This window comes from Aulonocara stuartgranti (genome assembly GCF_965226115.1).
Source record: "Aulonocara stuartgranti genome assembly, chromosome: 1".
Taxonomy (NCBI): Eukaryota; Metazoa; Chordata; class Actinopteri; order Cichliformes; family Cichlidae; genus Aulonocara; species Aulonocara stuartgranti.
Genome location: NC_138939.1, coordinates 32,301,752 through 32,323,241, shown reverse-complemented (window position 1 = coordinate 32,323,241; position 21,490 = coordinate 32,301,752). Strand labels below are relative to the sequence as shown.

The 21,490-nt window shown below is 39.3% G+C and overlaps 1 protein-coding gene across 1 annotated transcript in view; it reads right to left on the bottom strand.

The window, feature by feature from the left end:
- Positions 1 to 889: 889 nt before the first annotated feature.
- hsd17b12b (hydroxysteroid (17-beta) dehydrogenase 12b) overlaps positions 890 to 21,490 on the bottom strand; it is a 29,296-nt gene continuing 8,695 nt past the window's right edge. Inside the window, exons 2-11 of the mRNA XM_082529453.1 lie at positions 20,660 to 20,706; positions 18,781 to 18,856; positions 17,899 to 18,006; positions 17,558 to 17,622; positions 15,313 to 15,357; positions 14,329 to 14,363; positions 10,142 to 10,223; positions 9,435 to 9,500; positions 7,738 to 7,887; positions 890 to 2,134 (exon numbers count right to left, since the gene is read on the bottom strand). Of these exons, the coding sequence (XP_082385579.1) occupies positions 2,027 to 2,134; positions 7,738 to 7,887; positions 9,435 to 9,500; positions 10,142 to 10,223; positions 14,329 to 14,363; positions 15,313 to 15,357; positions 17,558 to 17,622; positions 17,899 to 18,006; positions 18,781 to 18,856; positions 20,660 to 20,706 (782 nt within the window). The 3' untranslated portion in view covers positions 890 to 2,026. The remainder of the gene's footprint in view (positions 2,135 to 7,737; positions 7,888 to 9,434; positions 9,501 to 10,141; positions 10,224 to 14,328; positions 14,364 to 15,312; positions 15,358 to 17,557; positions 17,623 to 17,898; positions 18,007 to 18,780; positions 18,857 to 20,659; positions 20,707 to 21,490) is intronic.

Below are 21,490 nucleotides of genomic sequence, written 5' to 3'. Positions count from 1 at the left end.
CGGTCGACTCTCTTTTCAAGGCAGCCTTAAGTGGGCATTTCAGGAACTGCAATTTTTTGGTAACTGATGACTGTCTACAAAGCTAATTTATATTTTAACCAACTATAAATCCTAAAGAATAAAATTTTTAAAACTACAAAGACCTAACTGACACATTTGATTAATATAGTTTAAAATACATGAAGCATACTGTAGTCGGCTGTCGCTTCACAGCAAGGAGGTCCCGAGTTTGAGTCTGCAATCTGGCCAGGGCCTATCTGTGTGGAGTTTTCATGTTCTCCTGGTATTTCCGTGGGAGCTCCGGCTTCCTCCCACAGTCCAAACACATGCAATTAGTGGGGTTAGGTTAACTGGTGAGCCTTAATTGCCCCTAGGTGTAAATGTGAACGCGAATGGTTGTCTGTCTTGCTGTGTTAAGCCCTGCATCAGATTGGCAACCTGTTCAGGGTTTAATCCGCCTCTCGCCCTTTGGTGGCTAGGATAGGCTCCTGCCTCCCTACGACCATGATAAGAATAAGTGGAAGAGAATGGCTAGTTGGCTAAAATACACAATTCAAAATGCCAGTTACGAAAAATACTGGTGGCTACCATTGCTACCCCTCAGCTTCCTACTAGATACACCGATGGCTATAAATGTGAAAATCCTAGGTGATTTTCAGAAACATGACATCCAGGTCACTGAGATTCAAATGCACCCAAGATTTTTAGTAAATACACCTATGGTATCAATTTGAAAATCCTACATCATCTTCTTCTTGATTTATCATATTCACAAACTTGCGTGTCCACGTTGCCTGCCCAGCGGGATGACAACAATGCCCTATGAGCCTTTTATGGCTGAGGGGTAAAAAAGGTGACTGAACACAGGACATGTGGACAAACGACTGGATGAAGTTAGTTGAAAAGCATTTTTATTGATGTCTGCAACGACAGTACACCTTAACAACATTTAGATTACTCCAAACAAAGCAAGTAATGTGTGAGACCACTACTGCCATACTGGATGAAGTCAAAAGTCACAAAAGAATGTCAAACAAATGTCAGATTAGAATTTGTTTTCTGCTTCACTTCATCTGTACATGGGGTACAACATTTCAGCGAATCCAAGACTTGAGAAAAAATAAAAATAAAACGTCTGTAAAGATGGAGATAAATGTTGATGTGACCCACTTACTGCATAGAAAAAAAAAACAAGCCACCCACTCATTTATCGTGGAATAAAATACATTTTTGGAATGTCAAGTGTGCTGTGAGAATGACACGGAAACTCAATCATGACTGTAAACAAAACACATTTTTAGTATTCTAACCATCACAAACTCTCCCTCTATGCTCTTCATGTTTATACACGCAATGTATAGTTGGGTTAAATGACACAAGCAGCACCTTCGCTAACCCATCAACAGTAGAGGAAGTTTAAAAAAAAAAGGATGTTTTTGAATAAGCATGTGGTACTTTTCAACAGAAAGTTGTGCGTTTGCAGACGACAACAATGATGGAATTAAGGAAGTTTTTAACATCACAGTAGAAATGGTTGAAAAAATAAACTTTTCATAAGTCTTGATAACTCACTAAGTGCTTTCAAAACAGTAAGCGCCTCCAGTTTTTATTAAGCAGCTTGAAGCTAGTCCACAAACTCACAGGAGGTCTGAAACAACAGACACGTCCAAATCTTTTAAATCTTCTCCCGCGGGGTTCATTTTTTGATTACGCTTTGCAGACAGATGGTTATTTTTTTGTTGTTGTTGTTGGTTTTAGTTTTAACATTAGTGTCCCATTCATTAAAGCTGTTCACTTAGTAAAGAGCAACGCTTTAATCAATATTGTTTGCACAACTGTTTGGATTGAATGCTTTTAATGTGGCCAGATACTGCCTCACATCATCTATGAGCTAGCAAATATCAGAGGGAGACAAAACTGAGATGTTTGCCCAGAAACTGTCACGTTCATCTGCTCGGGTCCGTGATGATGATGATGGTAGTCGGACGAGTCGTTAATCCCTCTGTCTTGGCCTCCACCGATCCGTCTACCCCTGCTTCTGCTTCTTGAGGTAACGAGCGCGCTGGGACAAACCCATCCCCATCACGTGGCTGTTGAGGATCTTGGCTGGGAGCAGAGCTGTAGTCACCCAACCCTACAGAGGGAAATTACATGGTCAGCTGGTGGCATTTACAAATAACAGATTAGCATTCATTATTAATTTCCAACCCACAGGAGCAACAAATGTGGCGAGCACGTTTGCGCGCAGGAAAATTCCGGCAATTGTGCCGTTTTAATGCCTGTGCCCTTTTCAAATTATGCTTGAACTACACGCCTTTTAGTACAAGTCCCTGCAATAACTGTGTATTTTGCATAAAGATCATAAAACCATTTCAGCATTATGCAAATCTTTTCTCACTGATGTCATCAAACGCTACACAGACAATCCCATGGTTCCTTTATAGCCAGTTGTAAAATTCTATCTCTCTCCCCTTTGACTCTATGGGTAAATTCATCTAATTTGCATGCTATACATCATATACTAACAGGCAGCTCAAATTAAACGTTTCCGCTTTAGCCAAAAAGTCTGCTACCTTACCTTTAAAGACAACAGTATCACACTGATTTCAATTATGATTACAGTAAACTTATTTTACAATCAAGGAACAGTTTAAGTAATAGAGCATTTCAGAGACTTAGAAACACATCCAGATAATTACTAGTAATTTCCTTTTTTCCCCTTTTCATTTTTCATGCTTTATTTACTTTAAAGCTGAAATTCATTTCTTATCTAAAATAACATATTATTAAAACCGAGGGGGTTGTAATCGTGGAAAGCCAGTGTGACTTTTTGTGTCAGCTTTAGGACAAAGAAAATCACACTACGGCCATCTGTATGTGCCAGTGAGCAGCGTGTACTGGACCTCCTCCACTGTGTGACAAAGACAAACCCTCAACTTGTGTGAGGAGGATGAATGAGTTGCAGAGAGACCGATCTGGCAAATACGTCGGGTGAAAACGACTGCGTTGATGTCCCTTTTAAGCGGGCATACACAACAGTTCAGTCACCGCCGCTGCCACAAAACATCATGCTTACATTCTGATCCCGAGGGAAGGATTCACACTTCACAGTAGGGATGGGAATCATTCAAGTACAGCCGGGCGATATGACCAAAAATATTTATCACTATATCCATTTGAAAATTTGCGATAACGATATAACTGACGATATAATTGACACTAGACAAAATACTTTACAACTCCACAACTTTATTAGTGCAAAAAAAACCCACATCAATGTATTTTCACTTAAACGAGCAGCTGTTTTTTATGTGCATTAAAGTTATCTAAAAATCTAACAGTGCAAATACAAATTCCTTGCTGACAGTTTAACCAAAAGGCATTTCCAGTGAATATTGGCCAACAAATCCTCAGCATAACCATGTATAATATCCACAAAACTTAATTACACACAATATGGTAATATTATGTTGAAGCACAGTACGTATCACTCCGCAGAGGCTCCTGCCTACGACAGCCGTAATGCTCCGACAATCCATCAAGCAGTGCGGGTTCCTAGCTTAGCAAAGTCGTACTAAAACATTTGACAGATTTTCGAGCGCCGTGTACATAAAATCGTTTTGAGGTCAGTAAACACAACCAGAATTCATACATGAGGCGCACGGGATTATAAGGGGCACTGTCGATTTTCAGAAACATCAAAGGATTGATTTTAAGTGTGCCGTATTTTCCAAAAAACACGGTAATAACGACGGCCCGCTAGCACGCTCTACCAAAAATAGTGCTTTGTTGTTTATCTGACGGATGAAAGCTAAACCAGTCCCACACCACTGAAGTTGCAGCATTTTTACAAACCAATTCTGGTTCATCTGTTTCATTCAACGATCCACTTTCGCCCTTCTCATTCGCCGTCGTCGTCATGCTTTTTCCGCCATGTGCGTATGAAAACAAAGGCACCGCGCATGCGTGTTTTACCCATATTCTATTGCGAGATTTCATTTTCTTATCGTTGCCCAACATTATACTGGTATTACCGTGAACGGTATGATATGGCCCAGCCCTACTTCCAAGTGCTTATCATTACGATACATTGCCTTTGATTAACATGTTGATGCACTGCTGCAAGACAATCACCCAGGTGACGTCACTATAAGTAGGATTACACGAGTGTGTCCAAACTTCTGACTGGGACTGCATTTACTGTATTATGCACTGCTTTGTTATGTCAGTATCTCTAATAGTTTTCAGTTTCAGCTTTTCCTTGCTGCCCAGTCCAACTTTTGTTCACTCTCCCTCATTTACTAGTTAAGTGAAGAGTCACACAGTCATAACACGGGTAAGTGTAAATGACTGGGTTTGATGTATTATCAAAAACACTGTTATTTGGCACCAGCGTATCAATAACTGTGCTACAAGAGGAAGCACTATGATACACTGTAATACTCGCAAGCCCTGGTAACTTCAGTTACAGTTTCTGGTAGAGATGGACCGATCCGATACTGACCTAAATTACTGGATCGGATATCGGAGAGAAATAAAAAATGTAATCCAATCCATTAAATATCACGAAAGCACCTCACAAAACTTGCGACACGCCGTAACTCGCCTCAGAACCGTAGCACGTTGGAGCAGTATGCATCACGTGATAGAGTGGCTGTGGTGTGCGAGACCTGTTGGTGGTATGGTTGAGCATTTGGAGCTTCGCTACCAACCCGGCATTTCATCTCCGACAAAGTTATCCCAGAGAGAAGTAAAGCAAGTGTGTAAGTCCATCTCTGAATGTTTGTAAAGCATTCCCACGTTAAGCTTAACAACCGATTTATGGAGCGACTGCCTCTTCTCTCTCTCTCCTGCTGCTACTTCAATCATGAAACTGCTTAATGATCAGCTGATCGGCTTTTCTGTCGCGACTCCGTCTCTCTTGTTTGTTTTTGGCCCACTTTGCACCAGAAAGAGGGAACCAGCGGCTGAACAACAGCAGCACGTTTAAGCTTGATAATCTGTTGTTAGAATTTATTTAATATTACACCAGGATCCTTTTCTACGTAGCTGACGGCTGGTAACTGTGCAGGGGCGGATCTAGCAAAGTTTAGCCAGGGGGGCCGATAGGGCATTAACAGGGAAAAGGGGGCACAAAGACATACTTTTCTTTCTTATTCTCATTTAAAATGTCTAGCTTTTAATAAATAATTATCTGAATCTCACACCCGAAGTTTTAATTTGATGTAAAATGAATAGAAGTCCATAACTGTATATAGTAACTATTAAGTCTAATATATATACCCTAGTAAGCTTTTACTTTTTCCTTTGGGAAGGCACCATCTGTGCAGTCTGCAATTCTGTTAAAGAAAGATGTTGAATCTATTTAATATTTCTTGAAAAATAATTGATTTCTGTGCATTTTTTTCACACTGCATCAAATTAAAGTTGATTACATCGATTAAGCATCATGAGGTGGAGGGTGAGGGGTGGTTCCCTATTTTTTATTTTTTTGCTGTTGTTGTTGCTGGGAGTTGGAACCCTATTAGTTAGGTTGCTTAATATTTACGCTAAGTACTCTTTAAAATACCAGAATAGGGAGGATGGTGTAGGTTTAAGTTTATTAGATTGATCAGTATTGCTGAACTATGAAATATTTTTTTTGCATACAGGTATAACAGAATAGCTTTAGTGTTGTTGTTTTTTTAAACTTGAGTATGAACTTATACAAAATGCAGCAAGATATTAAAAAAACAGTTTTATTGATTAAAAAAACACACTATATCGGATTCATATCAGTATCGGCAGATATCCAAATTTATGATATCGGTATCGGACATAAAAAAGTGGTATCGTGCCATCTCTAGTTTCTGGAATGTGGGCTCTTCGCCCTCGATTGTAGCCGGAGACCTGGCTCACCAAGAGTGATGACACTAGATGTGAAAGTTGGGCGAGCCGATACAATTTAAGTTCAAGGCTCACGGTGAAATAACAACTGCAAACCTGCAAATGGTCAGAACAGGGCTACCAAGAGGGAGCTGTAATGAGACAACATTGAAGCGAGTATAACTCGGGTACAGGCTTTGATTCTGCACACGCAAACCTTTTCTCTGCACCTCATACAGAGGCTGGAGGCAGGAAAGAGTGCTGACTTTATCTTATCCACAAAAAAGAAAAAAGAATTCTTTTTTTATTCTCGAATAAAGCTTACTTATGCTGATTAGAATGTATTGACCACCTGTATGCTCTTAATAGACCCTATTCTTATTTATATGCACATCAATAAACAAGATCATTGATATTCATGTCACACAGTTCACTGGTGTACAGCACAGCATGAAGGAACTGTAAAGAGAAAATGACTGCTGCTCTCAGTGACCTCTGCTAAAAACGAAGACGCCTCCGAAAAAAAAGAAAAGCAAAACTATGTTTGTGTTTCCATCTCATTTCTGATGCTCATTTCTCTGCAGAGTAATTGCAGTGTTAGGATGCAGACAATACTGAAAAGATAGCTGAGCATCCCACTCCATTATTTCAGAGGATGTTTACCTTTTGACAGATGCTTTAGCAACTGTTGACACAACATTAATTCAGTGAATGGAGATGAGCCTGTAGGAGGCTATTTTGTATAAAGTGAAACTGCCGCCTGATGGGGTTTCAGTCCTGTTGCCATCACATACCTTGACTACCTGCAGTACGATTCTCGCTCGTTATCGTGAGTGTTACGCTGCAGCAGATCCATTACTACTACAGAGAAACCAGTTGTGTTAAAATAGCATTGCTTTTATGTGCTCCCCTATCTTTTATTGTCATTAAGACTACCATTTGCCGAGTAAGAACTGGCCTGTCGAGTCATTTTAAGTTCCAACTAACTGAAGCACTTTCAGCGGAGCTCGAGTCACTGTCAGCAGCAGGTTTATTGTACACACAAATGTCAAAGCAGCTATAGCATCCCAATATTGTTAGTCATGGTTAGTTACTGCCAGCCGTTAAAAGCTTATCCATCTGCAGATACAGTCAGGATTATGTACTGTGCAAATGAAATGTATTTGATTTTGTTGTTAAATTGGTTACACAAATCTTGGCTCCTACACCAACTAAAGGTGTTTTCAAAACACATTATACTCCCAAAATATTCGCTCATCTGCCTTCACCCATATATGACCTTGACTGACATCTCATTCCTAGTCTATATGGTTTAATATGATGTGGGCCAACCTATCACAGCTTTAACAGCTTCAAATGGTCTGGGAAGGCTTTCCACAAGGTTTAAGGATTGTTTATGGGAATTTTTTGCCATTCTTCCAGACGCATATTTGTGAGGTCTCACACTGATTGGACGAGAAGGCCTGGCTCGCAGTCTCCGCTCTAATTCATCCCAAAGGTTTTATATGAGGTTGAAGTCAGGACTCTGTGCAAGACAGTCAAATTCTTCCACACTAAACTCTCTCATCCCCACACCATAATCCCCTCTCCACCAAACTTTACACTTGGCACAATGCAGGCAGACAAGTACCGTTCTCCTAGCAACCGCCAAACCCAGACTCATCCATCGCATTGCCCGACAGAGAAGCATGATATGTCACATGATACGTCAAAGTCAAACTTGTCCTGGATTTTTAGTAAATGAATCTATGAAATATATTTGAAAATCCTACAACGCCTTGTTAATGTCTGTGCAAACTTTGGTGTCCACGCTGCAAAAAGATGATACCAAGGCTGAATAAATGATGCTCCAATTTACACATGAGAACCTACCATTATGGCATGAGGCAGATAGCCATTGGTCTGGGTCTGTAGCCCCACAGTGTTGAGCTGAGATGCAACATAGCGCTCTGGGCTGGGCTTGTCCAGTGTAGCCCGTCGGATTTTACTCAGCTTAGTCGCAACAAAAAATGGCAAAACACTCTGGAAGAAGAGAACAATGAGATTATAAGTTACAATGTGTCAAATTGTGTAACTCTAATGTATCTTTACATAGTACTGAATCTGCCCTTTTACGAGTTTTTAATGATGTGTTTTTGGCAAATGACTCAGGTGACTGTGTTATTATTGTGCTGTTAGATTTAACTGCTGCTTTTGATACAGTGGATCATAATATTTTAATTTCCCGTTTAGAGCAGTTGGTGGGTATGCGGAGTACCGCACTGCAGTGGCTCAGATCCTATTTGGCAGAGCGAACTTTCTCTGTGAAACTAGGGGAGTTTGTATCCTCTACTGCTTCTCTTCAATGTGGGGTTCCACAGGGTTCAGTTTTAGGCCCGCTTCTTTTCTCTCTATATCTCCTACCCCTTGGGTCTATTTTCAGGAAACATGGGATTTCTTTCCACTGCTACGCCGATGACTCCCAGATTTATTTCCCACTTAAAAAGATAAATGGCTTCTCAGTAGACCCGCTGCTCAGATGCCTTGATGAAATAAGGACTTGGATGGCTTTGAACTTTTTACATTTTAATGAACAGAAAACAGAAGTGATGGTTTTTGGTGGCGCTTCTGAGGCCACTATTATAGATCTTGGTTCACTGGCACAGTATGTTAAACCAGTCATCACTAATCTGGGAGTTAAAATAGAGGCAAATCTTAAACTTGAAAGCCAGGTCAGAGCTGTTGTAAGATCTAGCTTTTTTCATTTGAGGGAATTAGCCAAAATAAAGCCTATCTTATCGAAACAGCATTTTCAGACAGTAATCCATGCCTTTGTTACTTCTAGGCTGGATTATTGTAACGCACTTTATTTTGGGGTTAGTGATGCGTCCATTAGGCGCCTGCAGGTTGTGCAAAATGCTGCAGCACGTCTTTTAACTGGAACAAAAAAGTTTGAGCACATTACCCCTATTTTAATTTCACTCCACTGGCTACCTGTACATTTTAGGATTGTTTTTAAAATTCTCTTATTTGCTTTTAAATCTCTTAATGGCCTGGCCCCCCCCTACCTCTCGGAGCTACTACAACCATATACACCTGCCCGTTCCCTTAGGTCCGCCAATCAGCAGCTCCTTAAGGTACCGAAAACTAAGTATAAATTTAAAGGTGATCGTGCTTTTGCTGTAGCTGCTCCAAAGTTGTGGAATGATCTGCCCTTGCATGTTAGGCAGGCCTCTTCTCTCTCTGAATTTAAAAGTCTTCTTAAAACATATTTATTCGCTGAAGCCTTTGGCATTGATTAGAGGGGTTGACTCAATTTGTTTTAACATGTTTCAATTTATTGTATCTATTTATTTTATCGTATCTCATTTTAATTTTCTTTACGTATGCTATTAACATGTACAGCACTTTGTGAAACTCTGGTTTTATGTTAAAGTGCTTTAGAAATAAAGTTGGTATGGTATGGTATGGTATCAATACAGTATTCAGAAACGTGTTTTTTTGGCCTGAAGTCCTATGAAATTTGCATTAATAACTACAGTTATGTCTATATTAAATATGTGGGTCTTTCGCAGTGGTATAAACTTTACCTGAATAATGATCCCCTTATTCTTGTATTCAGCCTGCAGTCCTCGTGAAAAGAAGTCCACAAATGCCTACATGAAATAAATGTAGCTCATTAAATCACAAAGATCTAGAAAGGTGGCAAAAAGGTGACACTGAAAAGATCCTTTAAACTGTCAAAATTTATTAAAAACATATTAAAAACGAAATCAATGAGTGACTGTATCAATGGTACCAGCAGACGAAATTATCAGCAAACTGGACGACAAACTCAAGATGTTGCAAAGGCTAATTTTAGCTGCTTATTTAAAAACAGCAGCCAGGACGGGACCCAGGATTAAGACAGCAGTAAATTAACCAGGAAAACTGTGAACAGCAGGCTGTATTTAAGATAACAAATGCACATGAGACCGTGATAAAACATTATGATGCCACATGTTCCTATAAACATTTAATTGGTACACTACCTCAGGACCCGAGTTACTCACCGGCTCATTTATTTTGAATAAAAACAGCAAAATTAAAAAACAAAACAACAAAAAAAAAACACTTCATCCCTTCTTCTAAATAAATATTGGACAAACTTCAATCACCATCGTCAATAAATTATCAGTACGCTGTTCAATTAGAATAATTCATAAGATGAGATGGATTCCTCTTCAGTACATGGTAAGCTGAGTCCAACTTCAGTTAACACTTTATGAAAAGGTCATAAACCATGTAGCGCAATTACCTTGGAGGCAGAATAGACAGTAAGAAGAGGAACAGGGTACATGCCGCTGGCAGACGAGATGTTGAGGATGGCTCCCTTCTTCCTAAAAACAGCAAGACAAGCCGGTGCTTTTTTTTTAAAGAAGCAAATTACGAGTGAAAAGAAAGATGTGCAACAAACACTTTCAATCCCCAGGTAACAAAAAGAAGACGGTAGTATGTGTACTTGCATGCTGAGCCAAAACTGCTCTTGCTGTACATCAAAGTGGAACTGGTAGATACAGATAGGATCAAAGATTTCATCAAGATACCTAAATGTTTACAATGTGGGGAATAGTTCAACTCTAGCCTGCGGTGCTTGCATACATTTCATTTAACAAAAAAAGAAAAAGACCAATGAAGGAATCATCTTTCTATTATAATATCTGGCAGTTTGCGTGACCCATCCCTTGTGGAATTATTCAGCCACATTAGTCAACAACAGCCTACGATCAAGCATGCGGCCCACCGGCTTATAACTGCACGACACATTAGCATACACCAAGTGTGCCAGGACTTATTTGAAAACAGAAAACAAACCAATATGCCTCAACACAGAGCCACATTTATTAGGATACATCTATCATGACTTCTATTTCCAAAGAACGAAAGAGGAAATCCAAGTTGTCATATACTTCTGTGAACTGATCTTTTTCCTGGAGCTGACACACAGAAGGGGAAATCATTTGATCGCCTGCTGAATTTTTAGCTATGGTCACTTCCAAAGAAATCAAAACTCTCTTTTAATGGTAGTTTCATTTAGAAATTAAAAACCCCACATTGCATAAAAATTATGAATTGTTCTGCATGTCACTGAGTGAAAAGTATTTGATCAGCAAGCCAAACATGATGTTGTAATTGATGGATTTTGATCCACTCCTCATTACAGAACCTGTCTGTAATGAGGAGTTCACTGGCTGTTCACTGTTCACTGGCTTTTTAGCTACCGGTATGTTCACTTGAGGAGACAGAAAATATGTTCAAGGTTTAAACTGAGGCATTTTCCTGCTTCATGAAAATTATCAGCTCATTCTAATGTTAATGCTGTTTACAGTTGGTATATATGTATGTATATGTATACATATGTATATTTAGTGTGTACATGTGGGTGTGTGTACATGTCTATAAATAGGAATAGTAGTGGTACAATAGTTATGTCAAGCTATATAGTTTATGTCTTCCATATTTCCAACCATATCCATAATCACATACTGTGTATGCTACCATTGTATATAGTGTATTATCTTACTTTTTTTTCACTGATTGTACTTATTTGTATTTTTGTATTTCCTTCTGATATCTGTACCTGAGCTGAGGTGATGCAAAAATTTCCCCGTTGTGGGATCAATAAGGTCTTATCTTATCTTAAAATGAATGCAGCACATCTCAAAAAAGTTGAGCTCGGGCTATGTTTACGATTATTAGACATCCCCTCATATTTTAACATAATGTAAACATCTGGAAACAGAGGAGATCATCTGCTGGATCTTTAGAGAAGAATGTTGTCCCACTCTCATTTAATACTGGATTCCAGCTGCTCAACAGTCCCGAGTCTTCTTTGTCACATTTTGGTTTTCATGATTCCAAATTCTTTTTGTTATGGTGAAAGTCGTGGACTGCAGACAAACCATCACAGCACCTGAACTCGTCTACTATGAGGCCATGATGCTGTTATGGATGCAAGAGGTGATTTGACTTTGTCTTGATGAAATATACCAGCATTGTCTGGATGGAAGCAAATGTGTATATATCGTTCAGCTTCAATGGTGAAAGCTGCTAATTCAATAGGCACTAATGCACACCCGTACCATCAGAGAGAGAAAGGCTTTTGAACTGAGCACTGATGACACGCCGGATGGTCCCTCTCTTCCTAGATCCAGAGGATACAGCTTCCGTGATTTCAAAACAGAACTTCTGTGTTTTCCACTTTGCCTCTGTCCATGTTAAATAAGCTTTGGCCCAGAGAAGACAGAAGTGTTTCTGGATCATGTTCATATATGGCTTCTTGATAGAGCTTTAACCTGCATTTGTGGATGGCACGGTGACCTGTGCTCACACATTGATTTCTGGAAGTGTTCCTGAGCCCATGCAGGGATTTCCATGACAGAATCATGTCTGTTTTTATTCCCGTGATGCCCGAGGGCCCGAAGATCACGGGAATCCAATATTAATTTTCAGCCTTGTACCTTGCACAGATATTTCTCCAGCTTCTCAGAATCTTTTGATGTTATGTGGTACAGATGATGAGATATTCAAAGTCTGTACAATTTTACACTGGGAAACATTATTCTTATTCCTCTGTCCAGCTTCACTTCAGAGAAACTCTGAGTAATATGCTCTGTTTTTTTAAATATACAATCAATCATGTTACTGACCTGTTGCCTGTTAACCCCATCAATTCCTCCAGCTGTTTCTTTACAGTGTCACTTACTTTTTCAGTATTTTGCTGCCCCACCACAACTTTTTTGAGGTCTGTTGGCATCAAAAGCCTGTTTTTGTTTCAATATTACATTTTCCTTGCTTAAACATTCAAATATTTTCCATGTTCTATTGTGAACAGTAAGTAACAGAAGTAAATATATGAATTCACTGGTGCTAAAGTTTCCAAAAATGTCTTAACATGAAAAGCCCAAGATCTCTTCAGTTCCTGTTTTACTGCAGCTGGTAGCTTCTCTTTACCAAGATAAAAATACTGGCGGCTGCCAGTGGCACCCCTCGCCCTCCTAGTAGATACACTATGGTATCAATTTCAAAATCCTACTATGCCCTTTTTTTTGTTTCCATGTTATCACATCCACCTCCGACCTCTAACTTTGATGTCAAAGTCAGGTTTGAATTCATCAAAGTGTTTTAGTAGACACACCCATGGTGTCTATTTGAATTGTATATTTTCAAGGTATCGCATTCACAAACTTGGTTTTCCACATCTCCCTGGAGGGTGACTGCAATACCCCATCAGCCTCTTACAGCTGAGACGTATAAAGAAAAGAAGAGGTTTACTTGACTACACCCACTGGACTGTCCAAAACACAGTAAAACAGAAAAATAAAAGGAGCTCAGTGCAGATATGAGAAAGAGGATCACAGAGTTACAAAAGTTAGGAACTTCTCTTGAAAAACTGAAAAGTCCAAGATCATGAGTTCAATCAGTTCTACACATACAAGTCAGCAGGAAGTGACACCTCTTTGCCGTCACACTCAGCTAAGACAAAATTAGGTGAGATGGTCAGACGTAACTCAGACACAGGCACTGACTCGGTGGTTTCTGGAATCTGCTGGAACAGCATTGTGTTTTAAATCACTATGGACTAAGAGGCTAGAGTCTAACTACAGGTTGCAGCTGACCACATAGACAAGAAAACGCCTGCTGGAGGAACATTTAATGGTCCGATGAGACTAAAAGATTGAGCTGTTTTGCCACAATTATAAAAATATGTTTTGGAGCAATGCTGAGATACTCAAGCTAAAGAAAACAGCATAAACTGTCAAGCATTGTGGTCGGGGTAGAAAGTTGCTGTGCGGCTGTTTTGCTGCTAGTTGAACTGGTACAGAGTGGATGCAATAATGAAGGAAACAGACTACCTCAGAATTTTTTTTGCATTACCTCAAACCATTAGGACACTCAAATGGGTGTTTTAGGAATATAACTTTAACAAAAAATCTTTTCTTCCATGCACGAATGTGTATGTTACATGATCTCACAGCCCCAGAAAAAGAACAATTCACTTATCGAAAACCTAATATTCCCGTGTCATTTGACGACACGTTTGACCCACTGCGTAGTCAAATAATAATAAAGTTCAACATCTTTTCAGAAAATTCCAGCATTCTGCCACATTTCTTCTGTCTATGATTGTATACTAATGATGTTGACTGGGATTTGCTTCAATATCTTCTTTTGCTGCAAGGAAGAAGTTTCCCAAAAATCCTGAATCTTCCAGATCTAATATTTTAAATATCCATTCACCACTACCACAGAAATCCCAGTTTAATCTTTCACTGACCACACTGCTGGTTGGCAAACACAGCGCCCTGTTACACAATCCCACCGTACCGGCCTCCCACGTATCTCGCAGCGGGTTCCAAAACAGGTGCATATGAATGATCAGGATTCACTGCGTTGAACCTTTTATAGATTCGCAGACAACGGTGATGTATAAACACAACTTACCTCTCCACCATTTGTGGTAAAACAAGACGTGTCATCTGGAAACAGAAAACAATGATAATGGGGGAAAAAGACAGAAAGAGAAAAGGTTAGAAGTGGGTGATGCAGAATAAAAGCATGAGACAGACAAAAACGGCTATTGTTTGTGGGTTGTACGTGGAGGAGTTCATCCACATTCGTAAATGTGTGTGTGCGTGTGGGTGTTGTGTGAAGAGCTGGTCGGAGAGACAAGAGAAAAGAAATGATAATGATAGCAGAGGGAGCCGTTTAAAGAAATATTGAACAATATAAATTAAGTGTTAAGAGAGAGGGTCGACTGTAGCTGTTGCTCTGGGAACTGCTGAACATGGAGAACTGGGACAGAAGTGACTTCTTATGGTATAAGTCACTGTGTTGTGCCAGTGTGTGTGTGTGTGTGTGTGTGTGTATGTGTGGAGGTCTTCGGTGGTCTGTGGGACTTCCTGACTGTGGATCTATCTTACCAACCATCCTAAACACCTGAATCCACCTTGACGGCTTTAATTACTCATTCCACAGAGAGCGCACCACGGGGAAACGGATGACAAACATTTATGCATCACGAGTCCTCAGTGTGCAGTTTGGGACTGAGCCAGACATTTAAGATGAGCGGTCTGCAGCAGGCATTCATGCTGACTATCAAAAAGCACCCTGAAATTCTGTGAACATGCCTGAATGCTATTTTTCATTTGTTTGAACACATGTGCCTTTCAGTAAAAACTGGAGGAGAAAAAAAATCTGAGCTATGTCCCAAGTAGCTGTATTGATCCACACAAATTCAATGCTGTAATTACCGCTAAAGGTGGCTTTACTAAGTATTAGCTTGCAGGTGGAAATACCTGCAGTGCAATCAGGAATTTCTTTAGTAGATTTAATTTGTTTTCACACTGACATTTTAAGGTTCTTTTCTCTCTCTGATAACCTGTTAAGGGGAAAAAAACGTAATTACTTGAATATAGCAACACTCACCTGGCACACTGATGTTATGTTAATGTTGACCAGGGTGTCAATGAACTGAAACAAGAAGAACACGTGGATTAGTACAGATGGTTACATTTTGCACTGGTGCACGTACTTGTAAGTAGAATTGTAAACATTGGCAAATGAGGTTTGTTTTGTCATTTTTAAGCCTTTTTAAGTAAAAAAGAAAAAGTCTCTGTGTGTGCGTTTACATCTAGTGTAACTGACTCGCCTCTGTCAGCTCATCAGACACATTCACACAATCCAACAATCGTGTTGCTTTTGGGTCACATCCAGCAATCTTTTGAAACAAGCCAAGTTTCTTTCAGAAGGGCCGTGTAGTTTCCAAACGGGCCCTGCACTCGCTTGGCACAGTGTTAACACTAGCAAACTTTTCCTGACAGATGACACACTCGGGCTGAAGGCTGTTGATATCCCTGATCTGAATAAATCCAAAAGATAGCTAGCTTACGTGATATTTTCTAGTAAAAGGTTTTTATTTATTTAAATTGGATCTCTTTTTATAGATGTAAGGTTACCTGTTAGCTAACTGTTTTGTTTTGTTTTCCTCCTTACTGTCAATCACGGCCTTTGATGCATCATGCTATAAGAAATGTGACCATTAACCCTTTAAGACCTACCATAGAACCAAGTCCGCCAGAGCTTATCATTATATTTTTACATGCTGTGGAGCCATTTTTGGGAGCATTTCAAGTTTCTATACATCAATACAACCGTTATAGCCCAAATTTTAATAATATGTATTCATTAAGTGCATAGTAAATACATAAATGGCAAAAAAGTGCAATAAACTACAAAAAAATTGAAAATCGTTTTTGTTTTTTTAACATATATTTCTAGTTAGAGTAATTTAAGAGGCTTATCCCTCAAAACTGTAAATACAAAAAAGTTGCACAAAATAGTTTCCCACCACAGGAAATTTATTTTGAGTGTCTTCATAGTTTTATTTTTTTAAATACACCAATTTTTATACACTGCAGGAAAAATGAAAATAAATATTATAATGCAAATTTGCAAAAAAACAGCATGTGCATCAAAATTTCCAGCAACTATCAACTATTTCCAGCAGTGCAATATGAGTCCTAAGCATCCCAGAAACGACACAGAAAGTCATAAAGTCAAACATAACCTTTAAAAACACCAGTATAGGCTCATGAGGCCCTGAAGGTAAAAAACAAAATTTTCGCGAAAATGACGTCACTTCCAGTTTCGGGCAGGTAATGGCGGACATGCGATAGTTCGCGCTGACGTCTATTCCAATGTAGGAAGTGTTATGAACAGCTGATCAGATCGGCAAAGCCTGTTTCTGGAATATTATGTTTTTGTTGCTGCAAGCGCTTTTTATGCAGTTTTTGCAAAGCTATATGTGGAAGGAAACCGTGACCGAGGACAAGCTGATGGCATAAGATGTAAGTACAACTCCTCTGGTTTCATATGCAAAAAAAATTATTGCGCTAGCTTACGTGGTTGCAGTGCTACCGGGATTTAAAAATAGTTACACAAAACGGAGCGTGCCCGCTCCGACCGGCTTTAAACGGTTAATGGAACTGCATACCTGGGATCCCTCTCATTTTTTGTTAGGCTATAGAATTTGCCTGAGTGGCTAAGATAGCAGTGATGTAATCGATTCGTTTTACAAAAAGCACTGCATGGCTGACACAAAATCCCAAGTTGTGCAGCAAATCACTTAGGAGCCACTGCTGTAAATGATAACATGATAGGGTGGAATCGTAAAAAATGTATTCTGTAACAGTAAAAGGACTATTCACATGGAAGAAATACCACGCGCATTCTTCTACAAATTCTTTTACACCTGCTTTCAGCTAGAAATTCCTGAGCAACAGCCATTACTGACTTTATGACTTACAAAGCTTAAAGACTTCATGAATAACAAATTTCCTTTCTTCTACTTAACACTTTTAAGAGGCAGAATACTGCTCTGAGTGTAAAACTGTCCCACCTATACCGATCTCCATTTAAGGAGAGTGAGACTGACGGAAACTGGACTGCTGTCTAATGCAGGTGAAGCGACCTAATCTACTTAACTTTAAATAGTAATAAAAAATTTAGATTTCCTTCAACGCTACAGCAGTTTACAGAAATAGAGCAGAGGGCCGATATATGCTGTGGAATATGCAGTCGCTGGAGAAACATCAAGGGCAAACATTCATGTATTTTCATACTAACTATAATTTGAATGTGAAATACAATAATCAGAAAACTTGGAACTTACAGTGTCGAGATTGGGGACGCTGAGGAAGAACTCAGGGTAAGGGTAGGAGATCCCAACATTGTTCACTGTTAACAAGACAAAAAAAATTCAGAATTGCCAAATTATTCAAAGAGATTAAGTATTTTATGAATACAGGATTGACTCTGTTATTCCTCATTTCAGTCTTCAGGGGGCAGTAAAAGGCTTATAAATTAACCCTTCCGAATACATGAAAAACACAGTGGATTTCACAGCACTCATTGTTTGTCAGATGTGGTTGAGATAAGATTTGACATATCGTGTGACAGGCTGATTAACACTCGTGAAAAGGGAACTGGCCTCAGCACCTCCTGCAGTCTTACCCAGTACTCCAATCTCCAGTCCTGTGAGTCCTCCTTCAATCTTAGAGTAGATGTCAACAGCACTGAAGTCTGCTTGAATTGTTTTTGTCTCCACACCACATTTACTGGCTGAGGACAGAAGTATGCATTTTAATTTACTATATCTGAGTCACAATGAAAGATACCAGAAAACAATACTCACAAATAGCATTCAGGAATGGCAAAAATGACTATTAAATAGTGATTTAGAAAGGGAAGGAAGGGGAACAAAGTATTAAACCCTAAATTAATCATCAGTGAGGTTATCCCTCCCTTAAGAGGACACTTTCATTTAACTGGACATATTCACTTTCAGCTCCAGTAAAAGATTTTACTACCTCATAACCAAAAGCATAAGAGTCCAGCAAAGGGCTACTCAGTAAGAGATCACTTGTGCTAAAACACTAAATTCAGTGCAGTATAATTTATTCTTTTGTTACTGAGCCCTAGTGTATTATTATGCAAGCTGTAAGATTTCAGATTCGGGACAAATGAGGCTCTAAAAGTCGCGGTCATACACATGAACTAAATTAGTCTGGTGCCTCTGGAACACAGGTAGGTTTTAATCTGACTCTAAAGATGTTTTCACACATAAACTGAAGATAATTTCAGCTGAATCCGTGTGAGATGTTGTCCTTAGCTGCGTTTTTGTTTACTTCAAATCATTCTGATAAGCAGGGTGCAGACTGACTGGCTGCAATACGCTGAACTACTTCCTGCAGCGATTCTCACAAATCACCAAGGCACACAGACATTGCACCAATCAGGGTGACCGATGCAATAAGGAGAGGAATATTTAACCATGTCCAAAATTTTACAGGGGTGAAACAATTTTGAAATAATATAAACATGTGCATATCTCACCAATAGCCTTGGATACATCATCCAGCTTCTCCTGAGAGCGGCTGATCAGCACAATGGCAAATCCTTTGCGGGCGAGCTGCAAATACAAAAATGAAATATGTCAACAAAGTAAAACACATGCGCACTGCACTTACATCCATACTGATGATCAACATTTAACTGGTTCTTTGATCGACTTTTACATTTTGGCACTAGGCTATCCTGCAATATTATGACGACGTCAAAGTTATTACTTTGAATTAATACCAAATTAATATTGAAAACTGAAAATGCAACTTTGTGAACCAAATGCAGATGAAAAAGCTTTTAAAAAGCAAAGTTTGTAGATTTTATTTTTGTCATTTGGTTTCTAAAAATGGAAACTCAAGTAAATAAATTTAATGGGAAATATAAGAGATTCTTGTTGAAAATGATTCTATACCACATGTCTCTGAGGTGAGGTAGTATCTCAAAAACTCATAAACTTGATGCAAAACAGACAATAAGTGTTTGGACTCCATTGATTCACTTTGAACCAGACTTCAAATCAAGAACACTGCTCTTGTTCACAGCAGTGGTCTGCCTGCCAACAAATAGACCCAGTGTGTGCCTTAACACTAAGCAACAATGGCATGGATGGCAGGGTCACAAGAGGAAAGTCACTGCACTCCAAAAACCAACGCTGCTGCCCAGAGCCAGTTTGCTAAAGATCACACTAGCAAGCCAGAAGGCTGTTTGAACAGAGCTCTGTGGGCAGCTAAGAGCAAAGAAAAACTTCATTGTGTATACGAGAGGCGTTTGGTTTAGAAGAAGGGAAAATCGCTGCATTCGAGCGTCAGGACCTTATTCCATCTCTGAAACATCACAGATTAGGCCTGTTTTGCTGCATGTGGGCCACGACAGCTTGCCGTCATTAATGGAACAGTAAATTTTTAAATACAGCAGCAAATTCGAAAGTGCAATTCAAGGACATCCGTGAATGGAATCTCAAGAGAAACTGGGTCACACAGTGCATCAAGATAAAAGATGTCCTGAAAACTAGTCATTCTACAAAAAAACAAAAAACGAACAAGAGGAATAAATATGTTTTGAATGGCCGAGGTCTCACTCATCAAAAGATATTGTGGAATGGCCTGAAGCGAGCGCTTCATGTGAGGATACCTGTCATCGAGTTAAATATGTTTTGAACATTTAATTCAACTCACTCATCCAAAGTGATGTGAAGGACTGATCAGCAGTTACTCTAAACTCATATTACACCGTGGGCCACGTACAACCCACCTTGATCTTAAGTGGCCTGTTAGTCTAATGAAGTTTAACTACTCATTGTAAAAAAACAAAAAAACACTTCTATAGTAGATACTGAAAAAAAAGGAACTTTTCTGTAATCTAATTGTTTTATTTATTACTGAATTACTCTGGTGTAATATGATTAAGGATGGAGGAGGTCTTTATCAGAAGGAAAAGCTGTAGAACTTGAAAATACAGAATCCTAAAGTTTCTTTCTTCCCATTTTCCAAAGCCATATAGTCGATCAGATTGGGATCTTTGCCAGGCCGATTCTGGCCCCCCAGCCTGGTGTTTCACACCCCGGCTCTCAACATTTAGTTGCAGTTATTGCTGTGCAAGATGTTCACACCAGTTACAGATCAATCTTTGCAACTCACATGCATCATATTGGGTCATTTTCCTAAATAAATAAATTTCAGTGACCATGCTTTTGTCTCATTTGTGTGGCTCTCCATGTGTTACTTTCTGTATAAAAATGAAAAAAAAAATTAAAAATATTTTTTTTAACCGTACTCACCATCAGGTGTTACATGTTTATAGATCTACTATTACAGGCACATACTATTTTCAAGTACAAGTTCATAACTCAACACCTCTGGGAGACCCTTACCTCTTCTGCATATGCTTTCCCAATCCCATCTGTGGCTCCTGTCACAACTACAAACAGAGAGAGACTTAATTAGCAAGGAAACTATATTACCATTACTCGCACCTTAATAAGATCCTTTGTACACATGTAAAAATATACAGCCTTTCCCTTATGCTCAATTACACTGGATAAACATATGAAAAACATATTGAAAATATATCACAGACTGACCCATTATTGTAGCAGTAATGTTTCATTTATTGGTACTAAGGAGCTGAAATTATAACACTACGTAAAAAAGGAATTTACACATTTTTCAGAATTGAACTCTCGTTCAAAAGTACTAGAGGACTGTCCTGTTGTGAAGGATTCCAGTGAGTGACCACTTCACAATCAGAGATACTTTAGATGCACACTGTCAGTTTGAGGACCTGAAGCCTTTCTGCCTCTTCCACTTTAGACTTGTTTTGTCTTTGTTTGTCAAAACGTAGAAGCAAAAAAACATACTGCAGAAAACCCGAGCGGTGCTAGCCACCACAGATGAACAGCTAAAGAGTGCCACCTACAGGAACTTTATCAGCACAGAGATCTACTTCGAAGCATGACACAATACTTAACTGACAAGTGATGTCAAGAAATTGCTGTGTAGAAAGGCTAATTATGACCCAGCGCAAAAAGCTTGAGCACAATAAAAGGGATTTACTTTTAGATGCAGTGAAGGACACGGTTGACAGGGAGCAGCTGAGGTGACTAAGGAGGACAAAAAGAGAGTGAGGGAGGGTGAGGGGAAAGAGGTCCTCTCTGTCATCAGTGGCAGTCGAGCGAGCAGATGCCCTGGAACTGCCTGGCACA